The sequence below is a fragment of the Antechinus flavipes genome, chromosome 1 (genome assembly GCF_016432865.1).
Source record: "Antechinus flavipes isolate AdamAnt ecotype Samford, QLD, Australia chromosome 1, AdamAnt_v2, whole genome shotgun sequence".
NCBI lineage: Eukaryota > Metazoa > Chordata > Mammalia > Dasyuromorphia > Dasyuridae > Antechinus > Antechinus flavipes.
In genome coordinates this window covers 125,957,277-125,984,842 of record NC_067398.1, presented here as the reverse complement: position 1 = coordinate 125,984,842, position 27,566 = coordinate 125,957,277, and the positions used below count along the sequence as shown (strand labels likewise).

Genomic DNA, 27,566 nt, shown 5'->3' with positions numbered 1-27,566 from the left:
GCCACAGGCTTTGCTAGGCTGATTTGATTGTAAACCATCATAATCTATGGCTCTGTTAAGCTTAATTTCCCCTGCCTAAGGGATAAGTTGGATCTTGAGATCAAAATAAAACAAGGCTATCATTAGAGAAAAAGTCACATAAACAAAGGATCCAGATTTAGAACTGGAGGATTTTATACAAAATCCTCTCCTCTCTGCCCCTACATATGAGATGACCAAGGTCTCACAGGTGACAATATCAGCATCAGGATTCAGTTTTACATATATATATATATATATATATATATATATATATATATATATATATATATATATATATATATATATATTTAGTTAAATGGCTTTTTGACCCTTTCTTTTAAATTTAAGAAAATTTTCTTTCCCATTTTACTTCAAACTTTGATGTTCCAACATTGTTAATGCTTATAATCATATGGATAGTTTTACTGTCTGGGATAGAGGTGTAAGAGGCTATAAATTAAAAGGTAGAGGTTAGGATCACAGAGTAAACTCTTATAAAACAAAGTATACTTTTGGGGCAGCTAGATGGTACAGTAGATAGAATACTAGCTCTGAAGTCAAGAGGACCTGAGTTCAATATTACCTCACACACTTTCTAGGCAAGTCACAACCCCCAATTGCCTCCAAAAAAGAAAAAAGTACATTTCACTTTTCATCTGTGGTACAATGACAATAAACTCAACATATTCAAATGATGAACCATAGCCATGAATGATTTCTATCAACTTTCCCAGGATTCAAATAGGCAGATTTCATTTTTAAAGTGCAAAGTTGAAATAAATTTGAAGTTACAATCTCATTCAAACCTCTTCACAGGCTCAATTCTGCAGGGAGCTGAAAAATCCCTTTCTCTTGTACAAGGAGGAAGGAGTGAATATGCTGCAGCTTTGGCATGGGAGAAAAAAGGGGCCTCTCCAGAAGAGACTGTATTTACTGAGTGGCTGCAGTCCGTGAAGGAAAATCCTGCTGTCGTTAACTTTGAGGTAAAATTTAAAGAGTGATTAATGGTCAACAGTATAGTCATTCTCAAGCAAATAAAAGCAAACTTCCTGTCCTTCATGTACCATTCTTTTTGCCTTCCTCCAGTTAATAAAAGAAATACATTCTTCCCTTTTGTGTAGCTGTACAATATGCTTTTTCCCCTCAGACATGAAATTGAAATTATATCATTTTTGTTACTTAAACAAGTATTTTGGATAACACTATTTAGAATTCAGGACATATCTCAAATATATTTGAAAATCCACCAAAGGAAATTTATTGCATTAAAAAGTTCAAACTTGTACAAATACTACTTGTTATCACCCTGGGCATATGGTAATATCTAATTTCTACATTTTTCTTACAAGTCTTTTTTTTTAATTTGATGACCTTTGTGTTCATGGATGATTGAATGAGGAAAAAATGTCTCCTGAGCCACTGGTTTCCAGCTTTTACTGTTCTTGATGTCATTGATTAGAAGTGATCATTAGATCATCCAGTGGACCTGGAAAAGACCTCAGAGTCTGTTTGTTCCAAATTACTCACTTTGCTGATATGACCCAGGTAAAATGAATGATTTTCCATTTCCTTCCCCCGTGGATTAAGGCAAACAAATATTAAGTAATTTGTCCAGGATCATATAACTAGTGAGTCTCAGGATGGATCTGAACTCAGGTCTTTCTGACTCTAGATCCAGTGCTCAACTACTGAATCATTTAGGATAAACAGATTAAGTTACTTGCACAGGATCATGCAGCTTGTAAATGTCTGAAGTCAAGCTTTCCTAACACTAGGCCCAGTGCTCTATCCACTGACCCATTCAACTGCCTTTTATAGTAGATACTGTAAGGTTCATTGGTGAGTTTTGAACACGGTCCTCAAACTTATACCATTTTGCCTCCACTACCCCAATTTACTTGGACATTTTTGTACTTAGTGTATAGTGCCTGACACATAATAAATAATAAATGCTTACTAACTATTGGCCAATTGATTACTAAAATTCATGAAAGAAGGCGATCTCTGCTAGGGTTGATAGAAGGCCTCATGCCCACTGAAATGCCCATAAATCATATATGAAATTAAGGACCTGATGGTGTCTATTTAAACTAGCTAACTAATGAGTCGTTAAATTTTCAGCAAAAATTATGAATGAAGGTTTGATTTATTATTTTGTTGATTCTCTAGACTTAAGAAAGTAATGGAGAAAATTATAATAATGCAGCTTAAAATTAAAATTAAAAGTGTGTCCTGCATGTATTTTTGTTGTTATTATTAAACATTACTAATTGTTAACCATTTATGAGTATACCTCTGGCTAGAAGGGACCTTAGAAGCCATTCTGATCAACCCTTTCATTTTACAGATGAGGAACTGAGACAGGTTAAGTAACTTGCCTAAGGTCACACAGTAAGTGTCTGAGTCCAGATTTGAACATAGGTTTCCTGATTTCAACTCGTTTTTTTTTTTTTTATCGGTTTTGCTTAGCCTTCTCTTTATAAATCATTTAAATTCCTTTTCAATCTGGTTACCTTATAAACAGAGCCACTTCTGTAAATAGGATCCCCCAAAAGATGTTTTCTTTGAGTAGGAAATAGATAATTCAGTCCCCATGGAAGTTAGATCTTATTTATATGGAGTATTAAGGAAGGACATTTATGCTATATGGGAAATAGAAACCAGAGAGCATTGATAGGTGGTGCTTTACATACTACAGAAAATAACTGATTCAAGAATCAAATCTGTCACGCCAAAAGTGAAGTTGCTCCATAGTAGGTTTTTTTTCCCCTTATCATTGCTAACTCTGCTGTTCATCCTACTACTTTGTTTATTTTTTCATCTTTTGCTATTTCATTTCTCCTTATGGATATATCAGAAACCAAAATATCAAGGTCAGAAAAATTTCTCTCAAACTTACTCCCATGCCCTGTCACAATCTATGCTCAGATTTTTAAAGAGATGTAAAATCTCTTTGTAAGATTTTAGCAGAGGTACCCAGTGTCTAGCCTATTAGTTGCTTGATTCATAGTCAATCATCTTGCATTTGTTAGATGTCTATTTGATAGGTACTATCAACCACACTGTTCTTTGTATAGAAGCCTCTGAGAAATGCCTAAAATAAAGAATTAGCTTAGAGCCTATCACCTCCATTGGAATGATTCCTAAGAGGGTGGAAGGGACATATAATATCATATTGGAGAAGGCAAAAAAAGCAAGATACACAGAGAGACACAGACAGAGATAGAGACAGGGAGAAAAGAGATGGAGAGCAACAGAAAGACAGACAGAGACAGCAAGAAACAGAGGGACAAAAAGAAATTGTATTTTCTCACAAAGATAGGCAAATAAACCCTACATTTTCACCCAATTTTCCTCCAGAATTACAAGACCTGAATGACATCTTATGTCATTCCTTTTAAGTGAGAAATTTTTTCAGCTTTTCTCTTTTAGAATAAGAATAGTCAATGAGGAAACCAAATTATTACTCTTTGCTAATGATATGATGGTATACTTAGAGAACCCCAGAGACTCTACTAAAAAGTTATTAGAAACTATCCACATCTTCAGCAAAGTTGCAGGATACAAAATAAACCCACATAAAGTCATCAGCATTCTTATATATCACTAACAAAACCCAACAGTTAGAGTTACAAAAAGAAATTCCATTTAAAGTAACTACTGACTGTATAAAATATTTAGGAGTCTATCTGCCAAGGGAAAATCAGAAACTTTATAAGCAAAACTACAAAACACTTTTCACACAAATTAAGTCTGATCTAACCAACTGGAAAAATATTAAATGCTCTTGGATTGGGCGAGCAAATATAATAAAGATGATAGTACTACCTAAACTAACCTATCTATTTAGCGCTATACCAATCAGACTCCCAAAAAACTACTTTGATGACCTAGAAAAAATAACAACAAAGTTCATATAGAAAAATAAAAGATCAAGAATTTCAAGGGAATTAATGAAAAAAAATCAAATGAAGGTGGCCTAGCTTTACCAGATCTAAAATTATATTATAAAGCAGCAGTTACTAAAACCATCTGGTATTGGCTAAGAAACAGACTAATTGGTCAATGGAATAGGTTAGATTCAAAGGACAAAACAGCCAATAACTTTAATAATATAGTGTTTGACAAACCCAAAGACCCCAGTTTTTGGGATAAGAACACATTATTTGACAAAAATTGCTGGGAAAATTGGAAATAAGTATGGCAGAAACTAGGCATTGACCCACACTTAACACCCTATACCAAGATAAGGTCAAAATGGGTTCATGACCTAGGCATAAAGAATGAGATTATAAATAATTTGGAAGAACATAGGATAGTTTACCTCTCAGACCTGTGGAAGAGGGAGGAATTTATGACCAAAGAAGAACTAGAGATCACTATTGGCCACAAAATAGAAAATTTTGGTTATATCAAATTGAAAAGTTTTTGTACAAACAGCTTTTCTCCTTTATTCCATCAGATTTCTATGGTGATAGAATATCTAGCCAAGTATTTTGGTTATTCCTACCAAAGTGATTCTCCTAAAGAATCATCAATCAATTGCTCAAAAAACAAAACAAAACAAAACATTTAAATGGGGCAGCTAGGAGGTGTAGTGAATAGAACACCAGCCCTGAAGTCAGGAGGACTTGAGTTCAAATCTGGTCTCAGACACTTAACACTTCCTAGCTGTGTGACCCTGGGCAAGTCACTTAATGAAATTGCCTCAGCAAAAAATAAATAACTACTATATGACATGTGCTATATTAATCCTGAGGATACAAAGACATGCAAGATAGTCTCTGACCTCAAAAAGATTACTGAAACCCTGAGAGTCTTCCCCTCCCATATTTATTTGTTCATTTAGATTTTTTTTTCTTTTTTGGACTAGCTGAAAAAGGAAATTCTTTGCCTCATTTGTTACCTTGACTTAATTGCTAAATGGGTGCAGTCTCAGTCAAACTGAGACCTTAGCTTAAAAAGGCCAAGGTCTCCCATGGCATCCAGGGTCATCTCCAGTCATCCTGATCCAGATCTGGCCACTAGACTCAGATGGCTCTGGAGGGGACAGTGAACCAGGCGACTCAAATCCAATTCACTTGCTTATCTTGACATCCTGGTCCTCTTCGATAAGGAAGGACAAACAGCAATAACAACAACAATCCAATGAGGGAATACAACACACAAAAAGAAGCTAAAAAATGAAAGAGGAAGGTCTAAAGGAAGGCAATGGGGTAGGAAATGAAGAGCAGGTCTGACTATCACCCCATTACTCAATGAACTTCTGGCTCCCTACTACATTTAGAATCAAATAAAAAGTCAGTTGTTTCGCATTTAAAGCCCTTCTTAGCTTGACTTCTTCCTTCCTTTCTAATCTTCTTATGTTCAGCTCCTCTCCATGCACTCTGCAATCCAATCATATTGACCTATTTGCTGTCTTTTCAATAGAACATTTCAATCCCCAGGGTCTGTGCTTTTTCTGGCTTGTTTTCCTTCCTTCCTTCCTTCCACTTCTTAGAGTTCCTAACTTCCCTGAAGAGTCAACTCAAATAATCCTCAAAGCAGCCTTTCCACTTCCTCCTAGATAGCAGAGCTGTTCCCTCAAGGAATACCTTCCATTTATTTTGTATTTTGTATGTATCTATTTATGTAACTATGTTTTTTTTTTTCATTAGAATATCACCTTTTTCAGAAAAGGGACTTTTTAAAATATAACTTTTCTGTGTGAACCAAATACTTAGCTTAGAATACCAGTATGTACTTAAACAAGTACTTAATATATATTTATTCTTTGATTAAATGATTATTTACTCTTTTTTTTTTTTTTTGGTATTCTCTTAGCTGGCATCTATCTTGGATTTGGTGAAAAACATTCCCTGTGCGGTAACAAAACGGAAAAATCTCAAGAGAGCTCTACGTGAATATGCTGAAAAATTTGACCCTTGCAAATGTGCTCCATGCCCTAACAATGGTCGACCCACACTTTCAGGAACTGAGTGCCTCTGTGTGTGTCAAAGTGGTACTTATGGGGAGAACTGTGAGATAAGAGCCCCAGATTACACATCTAGTAGGTTTCAATGCGTTGTTATGAAATCATCATATTCTCTCTAACATATGTATTAAGACAATCTATGAAAACAACCCCATCCTGTGTAAAATCTTTTAGGGATCATCTTTGAAAATATCATAAATACTAGAAGGACTTTAGCTCCTATTATGTGCAAGTCTCTGTGTGTTAGCATTAGAGGACATAACATTTAGATACAATATTTTAGCCTGACCTTTTTTGTTTTGTTTTCAGTCCTTTTTTTTCTTTTTCATAAGATTGAATCTATTTACTGATTTTTTGTATTTTGAAGAAGTCAATGAAAAACCCATTTTTGGAGGTTCTCCCTTGCTTAATAGAAGCAGCATTCTATTAAGAAATAGCTAATCATAACTCTTTTTTCCTTAAATGTCTAGGATTGAATTTTCTTTGAAGTATAACTTTATAACTTCATATTTACAACTAATAGTTTAACAGTTTTACCCCCATTTTGCAACTTTTGCAAGAAGCCTTACTGTATTTATCAACTTTCTGCCCTCCCTCTTGAGTAATTCTCAAAATAATTATTAGCACCTGGATAGGGCAGTCTTCCCACCCTGAGATAATAGCTGCCTTCCAAGATCATTAAATTTGTGCCATTTTTAGGCTAATTTTGAGAAATTCTGTGACTTCCTATTTTAGTAACAAACACCTGCATCTAGGGCAGCAAAAGGTGTTACGTATATAACAAGTGAGAGCTATCGAAAAGATGAATTATCAATTCAGAAAGTCATTCCACAATTTCAGTCACATTTATCTTAGTGAATTAACTATACAAAAAATCTTTATGATTAGTTGCAAAATGAGGTTTTTTTATACTCAGGATTCTTTTTTTTCATATAAGCAAATACTCAGTGACATACCTCACTTGCTGAACATTTGCTTCTAGTCTTTGTAATTGTGCCTACTATAGTACAAAGGTTCTATAATGTTGACTGACATTCTCAGGAATAAAAGTGAAGACCATACCTAGCAACATCAGTAGTAATTATTCTCCTGTGATCACTTAGAAAGTTAAGGTCAGTTTCTGTAATCAAGATCTAATTGATACCCTCTTCCTACAGGTTCTAAAAAAGTATTCTTTATTCCCATTTATGGAAGCTTATCTGTGATTTCTAATTATAGAAATTATATTTACTTACCATTTTTCATGGAATGGTTAGTCTAGTATCTTTTCCAGGAGGAGCTTGATTTAAGTCCTTCTCATCAGTATGTTCAGTTATATTACATTGGGCAGTGAACTCTTTAAGGGAAGGCCTTGCCTTTTACGTTTTTGTCTCCCCTGGCATATATTTGGTGCTTCATAAATGCAATTAAATTACTATTGATTGAGTGATGACATGGGGACCACCTGGTGTGATCTATAAAGCACTAGCCATCCATGTTGTCTCCCCATCCTACTTCCTAGCAAAATGTCTTGTTCAATACTTAATTTTGCTATTGTTATTGTTTATTGTTGTCTCTTACTTACAAATAAGCCACAATTAGGTATTCTTCATCTTGGATTTTTGGGAAGAATTAATCAAATTCCTGGTGATGTTTATTCTTATCCCAGATGAAGTTGATGGTGGCTGGAGTTGCTGGTCCCCTTGGAGTCCATGTGATGCTTCTTATAAAAGACAAAGAACCCGTGAATGTAACAATCCTGCACCCCAGAATGGGGGAAAACCTTGTGTAGGAGAACAAGAACAAGAAGAGGACTGTTCTTTTTCAATATTTGAAAATAGGTAAAGAATAGGAAAGAACTAAGGATTATTCCTTCCCTAATATGAATAATGAAAGTACTCTTAAGGCATTTTGATAAGAGATGATTAGTAATTGACATAGTTTAAGAGTCCTGGTGAGACTTTGAAAAACAGTACTGATGAAACATTGGGTTTTTCTCTAATTTTCTTTAAAACACACACACACACACACAGTCACACATGCCTTTTTGTTTCCCCAGGGGAGATCTTTGCATAAATGATGAGGAGGCCCTAAAAGAGGTGGATATTGATGAAGTTGATCCTGAGTCTGGATGTGTTAAACCTATTCCTCCTGAAAATGGATTCCTCAGGGTGAGCTGCCCTAGCCATGTAGTATGTTAATGATAGAGTCTTAGGCATAGAAAAAAACTGACATACTTGCAATTTGGAACTACTTTTGAGAACATGTATGTATCTACTTCAGTAAGTCCCTGCAGATTTTTTAAAAAGAACACAAAAATTGTAAAGTCCTATGATCCCATCCCATGCCCAAATTTTCAGGTAATGTCCATGCCTACCTTTCTGTTTCCACCTGGGTAACAGACTGCATCCATCTTCATCCCTAAACTCCTGTCCTCCCTCACCCAAACTTCATTGGAAGATTAATCAATCTTTTCCCCTCTAGTCATGAAATGTAGTAATAGTTTGTAAGGTAGTAGTAGTGTGAGGGAAGGCTAAACTCTAATCCATGTGAACTTGGATAATTTGGCAGTGGTATAGTTTCCTTGCTCACTTCTAGGTCTGTAAATTTATCTAGGGGCAAAAGTATGCCCTGTAGAATGACTAGTCAAAGAAAAGATTGAATCTCTAATTGTTAGCAGCCATCTCACTCCAAGGGGGAAAACGCTGATACTCTTCTTAAAATATCTGTTTTTAATTAATTATATAATTTTCAATTGGTTTCCTCAACATACCTATGTGGTATAAACTCAGTAAAATGGCATACTCAGGAGAAGACGCTACCTAACAATAATAGTGAAACTGTTAAAATTAAACTGGACCACCAGACCTGGTAGACATAGTTCTCTAAATGGGATAGAGTCAGGACCCAGCTCAAACTAACTCACAAAACTTAATTTAAAAAATTTAAGTTTTCATTGTGAGCATTTATATTTCAGAAATCAACAGACTAGAGTTTGAATTATTGTCTTGTTGATTATCTAAACTTAAGAAAGTGATGAATAATACATTAATAGTGATGATTAAATTTAAAAGTTTGTCATGCTTACATTTTCTTTTCTCTCCCCTCAATCCATTGTTAAAATTTACCAGCACACCATTGAATAGAATAATGAATTGCAAATGATTATAGAAGATTGTATTATCTAGATAATTTGGCCTTTCTTGAGTTCAGGCAATCCATTAATAAGTCCTGAATGAAACAGATACAGTCTAGACTAACAAAGCATTATCTGGAGGGGAATGGATAAGAAAAATTTCAATTCCTTACTTTCAAATCTTATTAATATTTAAAAACAGGGAGAAAGATGGGGAGGAACTAGGACTTTCTCCTCTCTGACCTGGGAAAGGAGGTACTTTTCTGTATTTTGTTTATGATGAATACTTGATTTTCTGAGACAAGGCCTATACTTGTTCTTTTCTAAACAGCTTTTCTATCACATATTATTTCCAGAACTATTGCAAAAGTTTCTAGGTGGGTTAGGGACATGAAGAAGTAAGCACTGATCTTTGTCATTAATATCCATTCTAGAAGAATATATTTTTAAAAGTAAGTTACTTCACAGTCTGATATGGACCCACAAAGATTTTCCTTTGCCCTAGATTTTCCCAGAATTAGACAAAATTATTTTAAACCCTACAATTAAGAAGAATTAGAAATGTACAAAATATATTTATCTGATGGCTATTTTATAAAGTTCCCAAATGTTACCTATTTTTATACTCAGAAGCAGATTCAACCTTTGTTCTTTTGGATCTCTATAATTTATTTTAAAGACCATGGTATGTCTACTAGATTCTCTTTATAGAGCATATGTCCTTTGCAATGAATGGTGTTTTACAAAAGTAATAAATACTGACCTACTCTTGTGAGCTCTTCCTGGTACTTTTTAGATGATATACCTTGTAGGTGGAGATAATGCTGAATTTCAGTCATGTTTTATCATGGTAGAACCTTTGTCCAGAAACCAATATATGTCAAGTCCTCTATGAAAAGGCAAGGACAGAAATGTCATATTTGGTTTCCTTATGCAACTGATCTGACAGAGTAGTTTAAATATTGATTATTGAATTTAGTAGATTTTAAGACCTCTCAGGACAGAAAATTTGTCTTGTTCCATCTTTGTATACTGAATAACCAATATAGCTCACTAAACTCTATTGGGAATTTAATAAATAAATACTTTTTGAGTTCATTTGAAACCCAGATCCAGAAGATCTGTTTCCGTTAGTGAAGTGGTGAACAGTATTTGGTGAAATAGATAATGCAATTGTTAACCATTTGGGTTCCATAAATACTACTGTCAGTTACTCAGCATTCTTGTCCCAGCTGCCACACTCCCAAGTTCTTATTCAAGAGTACATATCATTCAATCATTGATTCAGTCCTTAATTACTTTACTATAGCCCTCAAGGACCTCAATTTCTACTAGAAGGATACAACAAGACATGGACTGAGAGAGCTTTGATCTAGGCAATTAAAGAGATTATAAGTGGAAACAAAGAGTGGTAGATTATCAGATCTTTTATTATTTTTCCCTGAGCAAGAAGTAAAAAAAAAAAAAAATGGAGGAATAGCATAGTTACAAGAAGGGTTACAGAGGCAGATAAGGCAGATAGCAAGATGACTTTTGGGGTCAGGTGCTTGTATGCTTGTGAATGGCTGGATAGGATGAAGAACAATTTAGGATAATGGAACCTTCTAGGTATAAGGGACAGAGGTGAAGACTGACGTACTCATTCTCCAAACTGGGAAGCTTTAGCCCTCATCTGACTGAAAGCTGAGTAGAATAATACCTTCTGAGGTGAGGTAGTAAGGTCTCTGGAGGTCTAATTTAGAAGGTACAGAGAAACAAATAATGACAGAGCAGGTGGTAAGATACTCTCTCTGGTGAAACCCTGATTTTTCTGAAAGAATATCACCTCTAGTTCCATGAATAAGTCAACTCCCAATCAATCTAGAAGCTCTCAAAGATATGGAAATTCTTGAGACATATTATTGGCAGCGGTGTTATGACAGTATCATAAAATCTCTGAATTGTATTCCTATGCTTTATTTGATTTGTAGAATGAGAAGAGATTGTATTCTGTTGGAGAAGAAGTTGAAGTTGCTTGTGTGATGGGTTTCAATCTTGTTGGGTACCCATACTTTAGGTGCTTACCTGACCGGTCATGGAAGCAAGAAGATGTGGAATGCCAAAGTAAGGATATGTGGATAAATATTAGAATAATCCATAATCTCCAGGCTTGAAGGGAACCAAGAAAGCCTCTAGTTAAGCCACAAAATTTTAGAGATACCCAGAAAGATGAACTGATGCCAGATTAGAGTAACAAAATTAAAAAAAAATTAAAATCAACAAAAAGAAACTGATTCAATAGAAGGTAAATTAATGAATCCTATTGTTTTAGCAGCTAAAACAAGTTAATGAACTTGTTGTCATTAGCTAGTAATTTTTAAAAATAAAATTTTGTAACTTTTTTTTTAATCACCTAATTTTCCCAATGTATGCAAATCTACACCCCTCCCAAAGAACCATTTCTCATAATAAAGAATAAAAGAAGCAAAAAAAAAAAAATGATCAAAACACCAACATGTAAGATAGACATTTTAAAAATGACCCTAATTAATCCTTATAAATTTTGATAGATAAAATTTTTGTCCCTAGAAGTAAATTTTTTTCAAAATATTTATTATAAAATTAATACCTTTTCTAAAGGGTTTAAGGGTAATTACTCTTTGGTTCACATATCCGTATAAAAAAAATGACAAAAATACCTTAAACTTTTTTGTCTTCCTTGCATTGATACATTATCTAAACATTCCTACCAACTCTTCACAACTCGAAGGCTGCTTCTGACATGTCTCCTCATAAGCTATTTGTTTTCCTTCTTAGTCTTAATACTTGTTCGTCATTTGGCTGCTTGGTAGCCATCCTAGCAATTAGTCCACTTAAGCAAAGAGAGGAAACAAAACTGAATGAGGCAATGTGTAGCTCATTAGAAGCACTTTTAAAATATCTATTGGAAAGAAGATGGAAATTAGTGGTTTTAATTACACTTGAAAATTATTGTATATGTCACCTATGGTGTTTTCTATTACCCATTTGCTTAGATAATTGAAAAGTGTGCTCTTAAGGATGTAGTAAATCTAAGTCACATCCCTATCCATGAATGGCATTATCCTCATTCTACTACAGCATTGTGGCAAACCTGGCTAAACCCTTTGGCATACAGGAATGAGTTCCTACTTTGGAGTTTGAAGATCTGGATTTTAATTTTATCTGATATTCAATCCCTATATGTCTTAAGACAAGTTTGCTTATCCCTCTCCCACAGGTCTCAGTTTCCTCATCTGTAAAATGGCAATAATAATGTTTTCCTCAAGAGGTTGTTATAAGAAATGAATGAGATTATGCCAACAATAAAGTCCTAAATAGCTTAGAGGATGATACCTGCAAAGGATTGTGACTATAACCTAATCTCCCATATAATTTTACAGAATGGGAAACTGAAGCCCAGAGGGACTGAAAAATTTGCCTAAGATCATACAGGTAGTAAGCCATAAAGCCAAAATTTGAACATATATCCTCTGACTCCAAAGTCTGTGCCCTAAGTTTACTTCTTTTGCTTTGTAAATTATGCAGTACCATACAAATGAAAACCATTAACTTCTAAGTTATCCATTAAGATGCAATGTAACTGAGCTGATAAAATGCATCCTAATTCCCATAAATCTCCGAAAATCTGTTCATAATTATTAATATATGATTTTTCATGTAACATGTTAATTTTGCTGTTTCTCTCTATAGGAGTAGGATGCTTAAAGCCTTTAGTACAGGAAGGATTTTCAATCACACCATATCAAAGTATATATGACATCGGAGACACTATCAAGCTTACTTGCCCTCATGGCTTTGTCATTACTGGGCCACCAAATTATACATGTGGGAAAAAGTCCTGGGAGCCAGTTATTCCAAGTTCACTCACTTGTAAACAAGGTTAGTGCCCTAGTAGTGAGCCAAATCAATGATATAGCAGTGATGATGTATATTTTCCTTTAATGTGCAACATGCATGATTGGGACATATTGCAGAATGGCAATGTATATTTTAGCCTGTTATTAACAATAATGTAAACTAGGTGTGTGCATATTTATGCTTTATGTACATATACATAAAGTATGTGTGTATAGGTATGTATGTAAAAATATGTACATATTCAAAGTGTGTGTATTTTATATATATGTATACATGCATATAGACATATATAGGTTTACATAAATTATATTTGGAGGAGCTAGATGGCTTAGTGAATAGAGTACTAGGCCTGGAATCAAGAAAATCTGAGTTCATATCTGGACTCAGACAATTACTAGCTGTGTGACATTGGCAAATCATTTAATCTCTGTTTGCCTGGAGAGAAGGAAATGGAATATCATGTCAAGAAAATCCCATGATCAGCATGGTTCATTGGAGTCACTGAGCCAAGACATAAATGAACAATCAAAGAATAACAAAATCTGGAAAAGAAGTCATTGGTTGAATGGGTAGTTTAAAATCTTGGTCATGGAGGGTGACTCTTTGGTTTTTCCCTTAGATCATAGGATCTAACTAAAAGGTATCACAGAAGGCTCAGGATCATAAATTTAAAACTGAAATAGGTTACCTATCCAAACTCTTATTTTCTAGATGACAAAACCCTTCTGGGTTTAATCAATTTGCCCAAGTTCCTACAGGAATTAAGTAGCAGAGGAAAGATTCAAATCTAAGCCTTTCAACTTTAGTCAGTACTTCTGCTACACTTAACTTAAATAAATTGCCAATGTATATTGGATTATGACTTTAATCACTAGGACCAGACTTAGATATGAAAGAACCTTCAGATATAATACATTATTTTAGTCTACTGTCAGTGCCATAAATGGGTATAAAATTTGCCTTTCAATTTCATCATCATTGCCATCATGTCCAGAATTCAAAGGGTAATTTCCAAGTACAAGTTGTATAGAGTCCTTTTACCAAGTTCCCAGTGACTCCATCCAATCTTACCAATAGACATCACTCGTAGAAGAGATAAAAACCAAAAAAAGCAAAAAGGAAAAGAATCAATTGTACAAGCAATATTTATGATGGCACTTTTCTAGGGGCAAAGAATTGGAAATTGAGGAGATGTCTATTATTGGCTTAATGGCTGAAAAGATTGTGGTATTTAATTGTGATGGAATACTTTTGTGCTGTAAGAAATAGAAAGCAGGATGTTCTCAGAAAAACCTAAAAAGACTTTTTTTGAGCTGATTCAGAGGGAAATGTACTTGTATAAAGTAATATTGTAAGATGATCAGCTCTTGACGTAACTGCTCTCAGGGATACAATAATCCAAGACAATGCTGAAGGATTTAAGATGAAAAATTTTATCCATACCCAAAGAAAGAAGTAATGGTGTCTGAATGTAAGTTGAAGCATAGTTTTTTTTAACTTTTTTATTTTTCTTCAGGGTTTTTTTTGGTCTTTGTTTTCTTTCACAACATGATTATATTTTGCCTACCTACACATGTATGACCTTGCTTGCATTATAATTGGGGAAGAAGGGAGAAAGGGAAAGAATCTGGAATTCAAAATTTTAAAAACATTTGTTAAAAATTGTTTTCCTATATAATTGGGGAAAAATAAAATAATAAATTAAAAATAAAATAAAAGAGAAGTGGATAATAAAATAGATTAGAAATCAGTATCTAATGATATAGTGTATACAAGAAATACATTTGAAACAGACAAATACACACACAGATTGGAAAAAATGGGCTGGAGCAGATTCTTTCATACTTCAGTTGAAGTAAAAATTTAAAAAGGCAGGGGTAGCAATCATGATCTCAGACAAAACAAAAGCAAAAGTAGACTTAATTAGAAGAGAGATTTGGGAAATGATGTTTTGCTAAAAGATGCCATAAAAATGAAATAACTTGAAAATTTTATAGCAAGTTTCTCTGTTAAAAGCCTCATTACTTAAATATATAGGGAACTGAGTCAATTTTATTTTTTTAAAAAAGTCATCCCCCAATTGATGAAAGATCAAAGGATATGAGTAGGCAGTTTTCAGAAAAAGAAATCAAAGATAATATGGAAAAAAATGTTTTAAATCTCTATTGATTAGAGAAATGAAAATTTTTAAAAATCATCTCATACTCATCAGAAATGACATAAACTTCAAGGGATAAGAAAAAATACATCTATGAACAGTTGGTGGAGTTATGAAATGATTCAATCATTCTGTAGAATATACCCAAAGGGCTATAAAACTATGCATATTTTAAACTAAGCTACTATTAAATCTGTACCACAAAAAGACCAAAAAAAAAAAAAAGGGGGAAAAGGACCATATGTACAAAAATATTTAGGGTAACACTTTTTATAATGGCAAATAATTGGAAATTGAAGGGATACTCATCAATTGGGGAGTAGCTAAAATGTGATATATGATTATGATATAATACTCTTATTTCACAAGAAATTATTGGGGAGGGAGTAATTTCAAGAAAAAAGTAAATAGTTGGACTTATATGAACTGATACAAAGTGAAGTGAGAGGATTAAAATCATTGAATTTAGTAACAACAATGTTGTGATATTTATCAACTATGAAAGATTTGACTACTCTGATCAAAAAAAGTTATCCAAGAAAATTCCAAAAGACTCAGGATGAAAAAATTCTATGCACCTCCAGAGTGAACTGAGTGCAAAATGAAACATAATTTTCCTACCTTCATCATTTTTGGCCTTTTTTGTAATATGGCTAATATGGAAATATTTTGCATGACATATATAATGTCATTAACATTTATCATTTTGCTTGTCTTCTTAGTGGGCAGGACAGAAATAGGAAGGTGGGAAAGAATTTGGAACTCAAAATTAAAAAAAAAAAAAGAATGTTAGGAATAAATAATGAACTTAAAAGGGAGAGGGGAACAAGCAGTGTTTTGAAGTTGATTGATTACTGCATAGATCAAAGTCTTGAAGTCTTTCTATTCCAGATATTCTAACCCACATGAGTAGTTGTGGACCAGGACGTAAATTGGTGGAATCCCAATGTGTTTGCATGTCTTCAGAAGAAGACTGTAGGTAAGGTGTCATATGGACCATTTTGAAATTTGACAAGATTATTTAATATAGTGATAGTCATCTGTAAATTTGAAATCACAAGTATAAAGGATATTATCTAAGACTTCTTTCCAAAGTGGAATGATTGTAATAAGATATTTGTTTTTAGAGTTTATAAACTCCCATTAGTCTAAATTCCTTTCCTCCATGAGTTATTTTAATTATACTTCCTTATTTTGCATAAAAGTCTTTTATTGTTAGCCATAGTCTTAACCAGCACATTCAACACTTACCACTTGAATACTACAGCAGAGTTAGCATGGTGTAGTAGAAAATGGACTCAGAGTCAGGAGAGAATTTAATGCAAATCTCACCTCTTATATTTTCCATCTGAATGATTATGGGCAAGTCATTTGGACCATAAGCCAGAAGTGGCTCTCTGCTACTCTTTATTGTTACTCTTTATATTCACTCACTACACTTCATCCTCCCTAGAAGAAGGTTCTATAAATTTTTGTATATCACAGTGCTAGGCAATGTTTAACACTTTTGAGCTTTCAGATTCTAGTGAGCTGGTTTCATTTAGCTAACTAGAGAAATGCTTAAACATTTAGATCTATCTTTTAGTATCCTTTTCTCCTGCTATCTTTGGAAATTCTCTCATTCTAAACGTTTATCATAAAATTGGTAGGAAATTATTTTTAACTTTTTTTATACATCTTGATCACAAATCTAAATCTTCTTCAAATTCTCTCAGGGACTCCACTTAGCAAAACTGCAAAGATCAACGGAGATAGCATAAGAGAATTTCTTTCAAAATCATCAAGCCTATAATTGCTATGAAAATCAAACCAGGTCCAAGAATTAAAAGAGTCATATTTGGGCTTAGCGAAGCTAGTGGCCTTTGTACTATTTCTCATCAATAACCAAATTTATTGTACTCTACATGAACACTGATAATAATAGCATTTGTCTTACAAGGTTGTTGTAAGGATTAAATGAAATAAATTATGTGTCATACTTGTTCATATACATTAATCATTTATGTATTGGGGAATGGCTCTAATTCTTATCCATTGGTATCAGGTCTTTGCATATCAGAATTTTATCAGAGATTTTCATTGCTAAATTTGTTTTTTTTTTTCTAATCAACAATTTCACTTCTTATTCTAGCTAAACTGATTTTGTTTATGTAAGCTTACTTTTTTTGTAACTTATATTCTCTATTTTATCACTTTCCTCCTCTCCTCTTTAATTTTTCCTAGAACAACTGTAAAAAGTACTTTCTTCTATTTGTTTCTATTTTTTAAACTTGTCTTTCCCCATGTAGATTGTGTGTCATTTGGAGCTTAATGTAATATGTGTGATCTAAGCTTATTTTCTGCAAAACTGTCTTGTGTTTTTTTCAGTTCTATCCAAGAGGAAAATCTTACCTCAGTAATTTGTGGTTTTGATTTTTATCAAACACTAAGCTTCTTGATTGCTTTGGGATCTTGCTTACCTAGCCTCTTCCACTGGTCATATTTTCTATTTTTTAATCAATACCAAAGATGTCTGATGTTTATTGTTTTATAATACACTTTGAGACTTGGTCATAATAAGCTCCATTTTCCATTATTTTTTCATATTATTTTCTTTAAAATTCCTGATCTTTCGTCTCCTTAATTGAATTTTGATATTTCTTTGCCTAATTCTATATATTAAAACTTTGTTGGTTTCATTGGTAGTGTGTCAAATATAAATTTAAATACAATAATTATTTTTATTTTATTTTATTGATGTAATTGATGAACAATGACTAATCATTTAAGAAATAAAGTCTCTAATATCCACTTAGAAAGTCCATATGTAGACATGGGGAAAATAAAATAACCAAACAGCTTACAATCTACAATCAAATGTCAAATGAATAATATAGCCAAAAGTTCTTATAAGGAGGTAATCATTTTAGAATAGACTGAGTAGTGAAAGCTTCATGAAGAAGGTCGATTTGATCTGGCTTTAACATTAGCATCATTTCTGTAAGATACATGTATTGTCGTCCAGAATGGATAGGATATATATAAAGGCAGAGAGAGAGAGAAGATCACAGTCAATAAATCTATAAATTGACATCAAATTATAGATGGTGTAGTCTGACTGCTGGGCTAAGGAATTCAGACTTTATTGTTTAGACTGTAGGAAGCCATTGATAGCTTGCAAGCATAGGACCATCTTGATGAAAATACTGTTTTAGAAAGATTAATTTGGCAAGTTTGTAGAATAGATTGGAATAGGGAAGATGCTAGCAGCAGAAGGACCAATTAGAAGTTGATATCATTCAGCTGAAAGCCTTCTTTGTCTATCTTTTTCTCCTTCTTTTCTTCAGATAAACATGTTTTTTTTTTTTCCATTTGCAGTCATAACTCAGAAGATCTCTGTGTATTCAATTCAGAGTCCAACCATTACTTTACCAAACCCAGCTGTAATTTTTTGGCAGAGAAATGTGCAAATACTCAGAAACTACATTTCTTATCTGTTGGCTCCTGCCAGGATGGACCTCAATTGAAACAAGCCATTGAAAGGATAAAACTTTCATTCAATAGCACAAAGAAGGAACCCTGTGGCTATGACACATGCTATGATTGGGAAAGTTGTTCAGGTGAGATTGCATTGATTAAATGCTTTTATTACCTGTATATTGGTACTCTTGTTACTAATATTTACTTACTCATTTTCTACTATTATTATTCTACTACTATTATTTCTACTATTAATATCTACTATTATCTACTCATTCATTTAATCTACTTAAAGAAAAACCTACTAGTGAAGTATCTCTGTCTTTAAGTGAATTCATAGAAAATATCCACATTATTGCATAAAATACAGAGAGATGGGTTACAGAGTGTCAGCAAATATATATATTTCCCAACTACATGTAAAAGAATTTAACATTTTTTAAAAATATTAATTATACATGTGAAGTGATGCAAAATACATTCATATGTCATATTTTCAAATGAATCACCAAAACTTAAATTCAAAAATGTTTTTAAAAGTTTCTGATGGTGACCAAAGTCAGGATCCATGTCTTGAGTTACCTCTCATTTCTTCCTTTTGCATTTTATGGCCTTTTTTTTCCTCCAAGCAAATATTTTTCATCTCACTTGAATATATGGAAAGAATAGGCAGGTTCCAAAGTCTGGATAATACTTGACAAAGCTAAAGCAGACCATCTAGCTCCAACTTTCTTATCCCTGGAGTGGAACTGAAGGCCAAAGGGTAGACGCAGATAGATACCATCAATGGACCAAATCTTTGTGGTAACAAATCAGGAAATCAATACCTAGTGCTCATTACCACATTCAACCCATGGCTAAACAGTATTTAGGGCAGTGGGGAAAATTTCATCATCACACTCCTCAGAATAAAGTCATCTATTGATTGAAAATGAAATCTCAATGTAATGTATCAACTCCTATTGAGACTATGTTATTTGTAATAGAATTCATTCTAGGAACAATTTGTTGGGTCAAGAAATTACTAGGACATACCTAAAATCTTTCTAACAATTGGGGCCACGCAGAAATGAAATCAGCTGCCCCAAGAGATAGAGAGTTCCATGTTGCAAATGCATGGCTACCTATCAAGGATATCATAAAAGGGATTTCTGCATTCAACAAGAAATTACCTCACAATTTTAAAAAATATTATTCAATATTATTTTGCATTTTAAATATAGCTTTTTTCTTCAAGGATGCTGAAAGATCTTGAAATGTTATCTAGAAAAGTACATATAAAGAGAAAGGGTTATTGGCTAGCATAAGATATCATAAATGTTCTCTGGTGCTGTGAGGTTCTAAGCAGGTCAGTTATTTGAGGCATTTGAGTTCAATGAGTTATCTTCTATTCTGGCTCATCCCATTTATCATTGAGCAAAAGCCTTAGTGGAGTTCTCTGATTGCAAAGAATTTTCTTTTGCTTTCTTTCCCATGCATTATTCTTTTCAGTTGTCTAAATGAAAAATCTTCCCCACTATAAATTTTATCAAAACGTTTGTGCTTGTTATTACTTCTTCTGTGATACCTGTATTGAAATCTCCATAGATTTCAAGAGTTGACATATTTTCAAAGAAGGACTCCAAAGTTCATACATTCATCCCATGTTTACCCAAATTAACAGAATGTCCTAGGGCTATTAAAGTGGGCCACAGGGATTTCTCAAGAACTTTAGTCTGAACATTTTGCAATGCTCTGATCTTTGATACAAATATAAAGCAGAATATATTTCCACACTGAATATCCTCTCTGCTAGGGCCAATTTTGTTTAATAGATTTGTGTCACAGACCATTCTTCTTGGTAGTGCCTGGAAAAGAATAGCATCAATATCCATGGCTTAAAAAAAAATGACAAAAAAAAAAAAAAAAAAACAGACCCCTCCTTTTCTCAGTGGCCACAACTGGTTGGATTATCTTAATGAGTTGAATTGAATCTTTTCTTGATTAACTTAAGGTCTTGATTATATCATGCTCACTTTTGCTGCAATCACAAAAATGAAATTAGGAAAATAACAAAATTTACTTTTGAGAAATAATCATAATGTTTCCCTCTCACCCCTCTTCCAATCATGGACTCATTTTTATAAAGATAAAGCATTGTAACTACATTCTAGTTAGAAAGACATGATCACAAATAGCATAATAAAAGGTAAAGAGCCAAAAAGGGAAGCACAGACTTGGGACAATCATTTCTGGCTAGGGGGATGTGAGAAGGAGTGTTCTAGTTACCCAGTCTAAACAAATCCCAGCCACACATGTTATCATCACAGCACTTGCAACAGGAACATAACCCCAAGGTGAAATAGACTCCTTTGAAGGAACAACAGTCTCCATTTCCCCAGGCTCCATCTGCTGTCCTCATGAATGAGCCCTATCCTACTGAGGGCCCTTCTGGCCAGGTGCAAAAATGACAGAAGCAGAACAATGTGGACTAATTGAAAGAGAAAAGAGTGTTCAATTGTCGGGGAGAACTAACATGATTATTAACAACTACTATATCCTCTGCTGACATCCTAGGAAAGTTATGGGCCACTTTGTGCACTGGTATCTGTGACAATAATTCATAGAATTCATAGAATAATTCATAGATCCTAGATCTTTGGATCCTGCAGGTCTTGTACCACTGCCACCATAACAAGGATGACAGAGCAAAGAGTGAACATGGAAGACTTCCAGTGGTGCATAAGCTCTGGCCCCTAGCTAAAGACAGAATCACAGAATCAAGAATATTTGAGAATTAGAAGGAGCCACAATGGTTGATTATCGCACCCTTGCTCAATCCTATCACCTTTAGTCACCTAACTAGCCTTTTTGTCTCTAGTCTCTCTTCCTAGGCCTCTCCTCCCACTCTTATTTGTTTCATTTCATCTCCAGACAAACCTTCCAAATAGAGACTATTATGTCATTCTTTACCCCCAATCCTTCAAAAGCTTTCCATTGCCTATAGGAGGAAGACAAAAACGAATGGATTACTAGAGCAGGAAGTGACCTTACAGATGATTTAGCACTATCACCTCATTTTACAGATGAGGTGCCAGATGTCTCCAAGGTCATGTATATGTATCTCCTCACCTCTCTTTCAAATCTACTCAACCTAAAGAGGAATATAATGTGGTACTTTCTGGCCTTATTAGTTTTTTTTTTTTTTTTTTTTTAATCAGCATGGAGTTATTTAACCACAGATTATCCAATATATGTTTTTTTCTGTGTAGTAAACTAGATTTCCTAAGTTCTGAATATAAATCTTTTAATCAACAAATATTTATGAGTGTTGACTTTGTACAAGGGACTTTGTTTATTCTTGGGCACAGGAAGAGTGAAAGTATAACAGGGGATTCAAATAAATTCTCTTTCTTCAAGTGTTTCACAGTATAGTTGGGAGAAATCTAAATTATACATATTTAAAAGTTAATTAACAACATGAAATAATAAAGTGCCAAATAGTTGACACAGACAATAAATTAGAGAAGTTCAGGGAAAGGAGGAATCTCCCTGTGCTTTGCAGTAATTGAAGAAAACTATCTGTACAGGAGGTATTGAGCTAGGTCATAAAGGATGGATGGGATTTATAGAGACAGGAAAGGGGAAGAGGTCCACTGAAGATAGGAGAAGAGTGAAAATCACTTAAAAATGTGGGAAGTCAGGACTATTCATAACCTGCTATTTGGAAGACCAAAGAAAGCCTTATCAACAATGACCGTTTATATAGCAGAACAGAAGGAAATTGAATTGAAAGAGTAGTGTAAGGCCAACTATTACGTGGTTCTGAATATTTAGCCAAAGACAGGGGGAGAGACAGACAGACAGGGAGACAGAGAGAGACAGACACACATTCACAGAGAAACAGACAGATTCAGAGAGATAGAGTGAGACAGATAGAGAGATAGAGGAAAACAGAGACAAAGATTATAGAAATTGATGGAAAGATGATAAAGAGATAGTGATAGCTGAATGGGTAGATGGACAGAGGTAGATAGATAGATATTCTATTTTTAAGCATTTACTATGTGCTATGAACTGTGCTAACTTAGCAATGAAGATACAAATATAAGGAAGAAAAAAAAAGATAGTCCCAAACCTCTGAATTTACATTTTAGTGGAAGAAAACAAATAAAATGGAACTAAAAGGGTAGAAAGCAGGAAGGAAGTAGAAAAATGTCACCGGTGAGGACTTAGAAAAACAGAGAGCTATGAGTGAAGAATGCACACCTGTGAACCTCATGAAGTGATCCAGGTCAATCCAGGATTCACTAATCAGAAGAAAAGGCCACATATTAAAATAAATGAAACTGAACTTCCAACAATCACTCATCACGTGGACAGAGTAAGGGTGTACTTTTAGACCAAACCTTTGATTTCATTAGCATTGGAAATTTCAAGATAAGGAAATTCCTTCTACTAATGTCCATGGCTTCTTTTTTGCCATTTGTAATCTTAGGATATTTTATTCATAAAGTGTTTATCCAAAGAATAAAATTACTTCAAACTATTTCATAAGTAAAATACTTACATGAATTATGAACCTTAGATCATATTATGCTTCCTGAAGGCAGTAACAATGCTTTCTGCCTTGTTTGTTCTCTCTAACTCTTCTAGGGACATTTCTGGAACTTTAAAAAACATCTATTTCCTTGACTTGACTAATTTATATCAGATGACTATTTGGCTAATTATACTTTGTGGAAAATTACTTGACAATCCTACTGCCTTTTTTTCAGAAGCCCTTCTATCTAGTCTAGTACCACCTACCTTATGTACCTTATGTAACTAAATACTGTTCATCAAGCTATTAGATAAGAAGCCAAATCATCTTCTTCTCTTAAATTGTCCATGTACTTTTTCTGATCATTCTTTGTGACTGTTCTGAAATAACTCTAGAAGAAAGACAAAGTTTATTTTTGAGGTCTGAACTTATATTGTAATGATGATAATTAAAAGTAACAATTACTAAACAATTTATAGTTCTATAGTTCTTTGTTACCACCTAACAAAGTGGGATTCTGTATTAAATAAGTGGAAATAAAAAGATCTCCTTCAGGAAGGAGTACATTAACTATCTGTTTCAACCTGACATCCCTTCATTTCACCTGCCATTTACATTTCATAATTTCCAAAGAAATTAATGTTATGTCCACATTTAAGTGTTTGTCCCACAGCTTTTTGTGTTCCAATGAAATCCATCAGAGAACAGAGTGTCAACATCACTGTATGACTTTGTTATCTATTCCCTAATCCAGGGCAAAAGCAATGAGTTTTCTTATAAATTTGTGAAACGTTTCTTGGCTGCCACAGTAATGTTGAGCCAGTCTGCCAGGAAAGATGTAGCCAGACACCATGATCCCCACTGAGAGGGAAGGATACAAAAATCCAGATGTGTTAGACTAGTGATAGCCCTTGTCTCTGTTTTTATTCTTCAAAGTAGTGGAATAATTTTCTTTTTAATTAAACAGCTGAGGTTAAAATTGTTCTATTTGAGAGAACTAACTGGGGCAGTAGATTTAATGCTATTCTTGGACAAGTCACTTAACCTCTGTTTGCCTCAGTTTCCTCATCTGTAAAATGGGAACAATAATAGTATTTTCCTCTCAGGATTGTTGGGAGGATCAAATGAGATAATATTAAAACACTTAGCACAGTGTCTAGTACATAGTGTTATATAAATATTATTATTATCATTAGCTATTAATTCCTAGAATTCAAAAGCCGGACAGTTAAGAGCTCATCTATTTCTACCTCTCTATTTTAAAGATGAGGAAAATGAGGAGTGTAAAGGTGAAATGATTTATTCAGGATCACACAGCTAATAAATAAATAGCAGAACTGAGAAGTCCTGATTAAATCAAATGCTCTTGCCATCTACCTTATATAACTAAATACTATTCATGAAGCTATTAGATTAGGAAACCAAATCCTCTTTTTCTAAATTGTCCATATACTTTTTTTCATATACTTTTTCAGATCATTCTTTGTGACTATTCTAAAATAACTCTAGAAGAAAGACAAAGTTTATTTTTGAAGTCTGAGCTTATATTGTAATGATGATCGCCAACAACACTAACAATTATTAAGCATTTTATACTTCTACGAGATTTGCAAAGTGCTTTACAAATACCTGTTTAAGTTATTAAAGCTGAAATATTTTAATTATTAAAACTTAAAGAGCTACCTTGTAGTGGATCCTTTTGAACCTCACAATGATGCTGTAAAGTAAGGATGATTAATATCCCCATTTTGCAGATGAGAAAACTGAGGCTGAAAGAGGAGGAAATTGACAAAGTGCAATGAGGGATTTTCTTTTTTTCATCCTTTCTGGATGAGAATAATGTCATTTTAGAGTCAACTTGTCTGTATAAAAATGCTAGACTGGTTCCAAACTCAAACAGAGCTGAGTTCAGATCATGCCTCCCACACTTCCTAGACATGTTACCCTTAGCAAATCACTGACGCTCTCTCAGTCTCAGATTTAATGTCACTTTTACACACAGAGAATTGTAGAGTTGATGAGATATTATATTAAAAGTATTTTGTGAAATTCAAAGTAAAATATAAAAATTAGCTTATTATTATTCTTGAATAAGCCTCTTACTGCTGAAATAGTAAGGCATGTCTAATCCCTATTTTTTTCTTCCTTTACCCCAATTCTTGTGCAAAGGCAATTAAAAGACATAGTCCACTCTTTGGTGGTCACTCTCAGTCCAATAACAAACTAGTAGATTAGTAAATCTCTGCTACTTTCCTGAAATGCAGCCAAGAGCTCCTGAGGACAGTGACTGACAAGGCAGCATAACTCTTGAATTTTATGCCTCTAAAATTACATTATTTATGTCAAAGAAGAGAAGACACAAATGCTCTTCCCCAAACTACCACCATTCTGCCACCTCCCATATTATGTTAATTTGTGACAAACATTGTTACTTTTTCAACCCAATTTTTTCATCTGTAAAATAGGAATAATGATAGTACCTATATCAGCAAGTAGCTATGGAGATCAAATAAGGTAATATATGAAAAGCACTTTGTAAAATATAAAATATTACATAAATGTTAATTATTGTTGTTGTCGTCATTACAACATAAATTAAAGTGTCAAAAAATAGGGACAGGGAAATCTTTCACCTCATTTCTAGGATGAACTGACAACAATCATATGGAATGGTAAGCAAAAATTGTGTTGATTATTTCACGGAGATTTATTTATTCTAAGAACTGTGGGAAATGACCCATATTCCAACTCCCACTTGCCTCATGGAGATTCCTTTCTCTATATTCTAAATAGCATCGCTCCCATACCTTGTCTTGGAACTCTGAATAGAATAAGGCCCTTTTACTAATACTTGGATTTAGGAGCACTCAAAGAGGGTTAGCACCTCTGGTGGAGAGGGCTTCCTGAGTCCTTTTCAAAGTTGCTCATCCACCTTTGGTGCCCATCTGATGCACCCAATTCTCATCTAGATATAGATGGATAATTATATTTCAATATAAATGATTTCCTTTGTAATCCTATGCATTTTGTTTTATGCATTTGACATCCATGGGGTTTAGCACACTACCAGAGAGGTCCATGACACAACAAAGGTTAAAAATCTGTTTTTTGAGAGATCATTATTACATATTGTCATAGTTACTATGAATCTGTATGTTACCTGTATGTGAAAGGTTAAGCAACTAAGTAGCATTTGAGATAAGCAATAGCAGGAGGCCAGCTAACTGAGGACCTCTCATCTAAATTAATAATGGATAGTACAGCCAACTAAACTACTCCTAGTTGACTGTAACTTCCATAAAGGCAGGAATTGTATCTTATTTAAACTTTGTATTTCTCTAGCTACTCTAATTTAGAGTAATAACTGAAAACAGCCATTGTTTTATAGTAATTGTTTAATTGAATTGAATAATATATTGCAGAGCTAGTAATCTGGAAAAGAATTAGATGAAAAGTTTCTTAAGGTCTGTGGCAAATAATATACTCTCTTTTTTCAGCCTCCACATATACATGTACCTGTCTGATGCCCTATCAATGTCCCAAGAATGGAAAACAAGACTATTGCATCAGAATAAGCTCTTCAAAGACTAAGAAAACAATGAATAGTTGTGTGCTGGGAGCACTGAATTGTGCCCAAAAGAAAGTGGAAATAGTGCATCAAGGACAATGTATTGCCTGATGACCTGAGGCAAAAACAACAACAACAACAACAACAACCCAGCATACTACAGAGAAAAATATTTAGAAAACCTGTTTGGAAGGCACTGGATTAATGGATCTGAAATTCACTCCCCAAAAATGTTTTTTTGGTACTTTTTACACAATTGGAAGCAGATCTAAATGGATGGAAAAATACTAATTACTGATGAATATACTAAACCAAGATAATAAAAATGACAATGCTCCTAAATTAATTTACTTACTCAGTACCATATCAATCAAACTACTAAAAAAAGAAAAATCTAGAGCTAGAAAAAAATTTTAATTCATTTGGAGGAACAAAAGGTCAAGAATATCAAGGGAATCAATGGAAAAATGAGAAGGAAATGGTCCTAGCAGTATCAGATTTTAAAGTACACTACAAAATGGAATTGTCAAAACATTTTGGTTATGAGTAAGAAATAAAAAAGATTCAGCAGTGAAATAGATTAGGATCATAATCATAGCAACAAATGAGCACCTAGTGTTTGATAAATCCAAGATACCAAGTATTAGGGGAAAAAAACCTCACTAATTGATAAAATTTGTTAGGAAAATTAGAAAATAGTCTGGCAAAAACTCGGTATAATCCAACATCTCACACCATCTATCAGAATTAGCCCAATTGAATACAAGATTTAGACATAAAGGGTGATATTTATTGCAAGTAAATTAGAGGAGCATGGAAGAAATTACCTAAGATTTATCAATAGACAAAGAGTTTATGAATAAGACAGAG

The 27,566-nt window shown here is 33.7% G+C and overlaps 1 protein-coding gene across 1 annotated transcript in view; it reads left to right on the top strand.

Moving 5' to 3' along the window:
• C6 (complement C6) overlaps positions 1-27,042 on the top strand; it is a 53,327-nt gene extending 26,285 nt beyond the window's left edge. Inside the window, exons 9-17 of the mRNA XM_051971061.1 lie at positions 838-1,004; positions 5,845-6,070; positions 7,644-7,815; positions 8,034-8,145; positions 11,081-11,213; positions 12,822-13,010; positions 16,039-16,126; positions 18,505-18,746; positions 26,626-27,042. Of these exons, the coding sequence (XP_051827021.1) occupies positions 838-1,004; positions 5,845-6,070; positions 7,644-7,815; positions 8,034-8,145; positions 11,081-11,213; positions 12,822-13,010; positions 16,039-16,126; positions 18,505-18,746; positions 26,626-26,807 (1,511 nt within the window). The 3' untranslated portion in view covers positions 26,808-27,042. The remainder of the gene's footprint in view (positions 1-837; positions 1,005-5,844; positions 6,071-7,643; positions 7,816-8,033; positions 8,146-11,080; positions 11,214-12,821; positions 13,011-16,038; positions 16,127-18,504; positions 18,747-26,625) is intronic.
• The last annotated feature ends 524 nt before the right edge of the window (positions 27,043-27,566 follow it).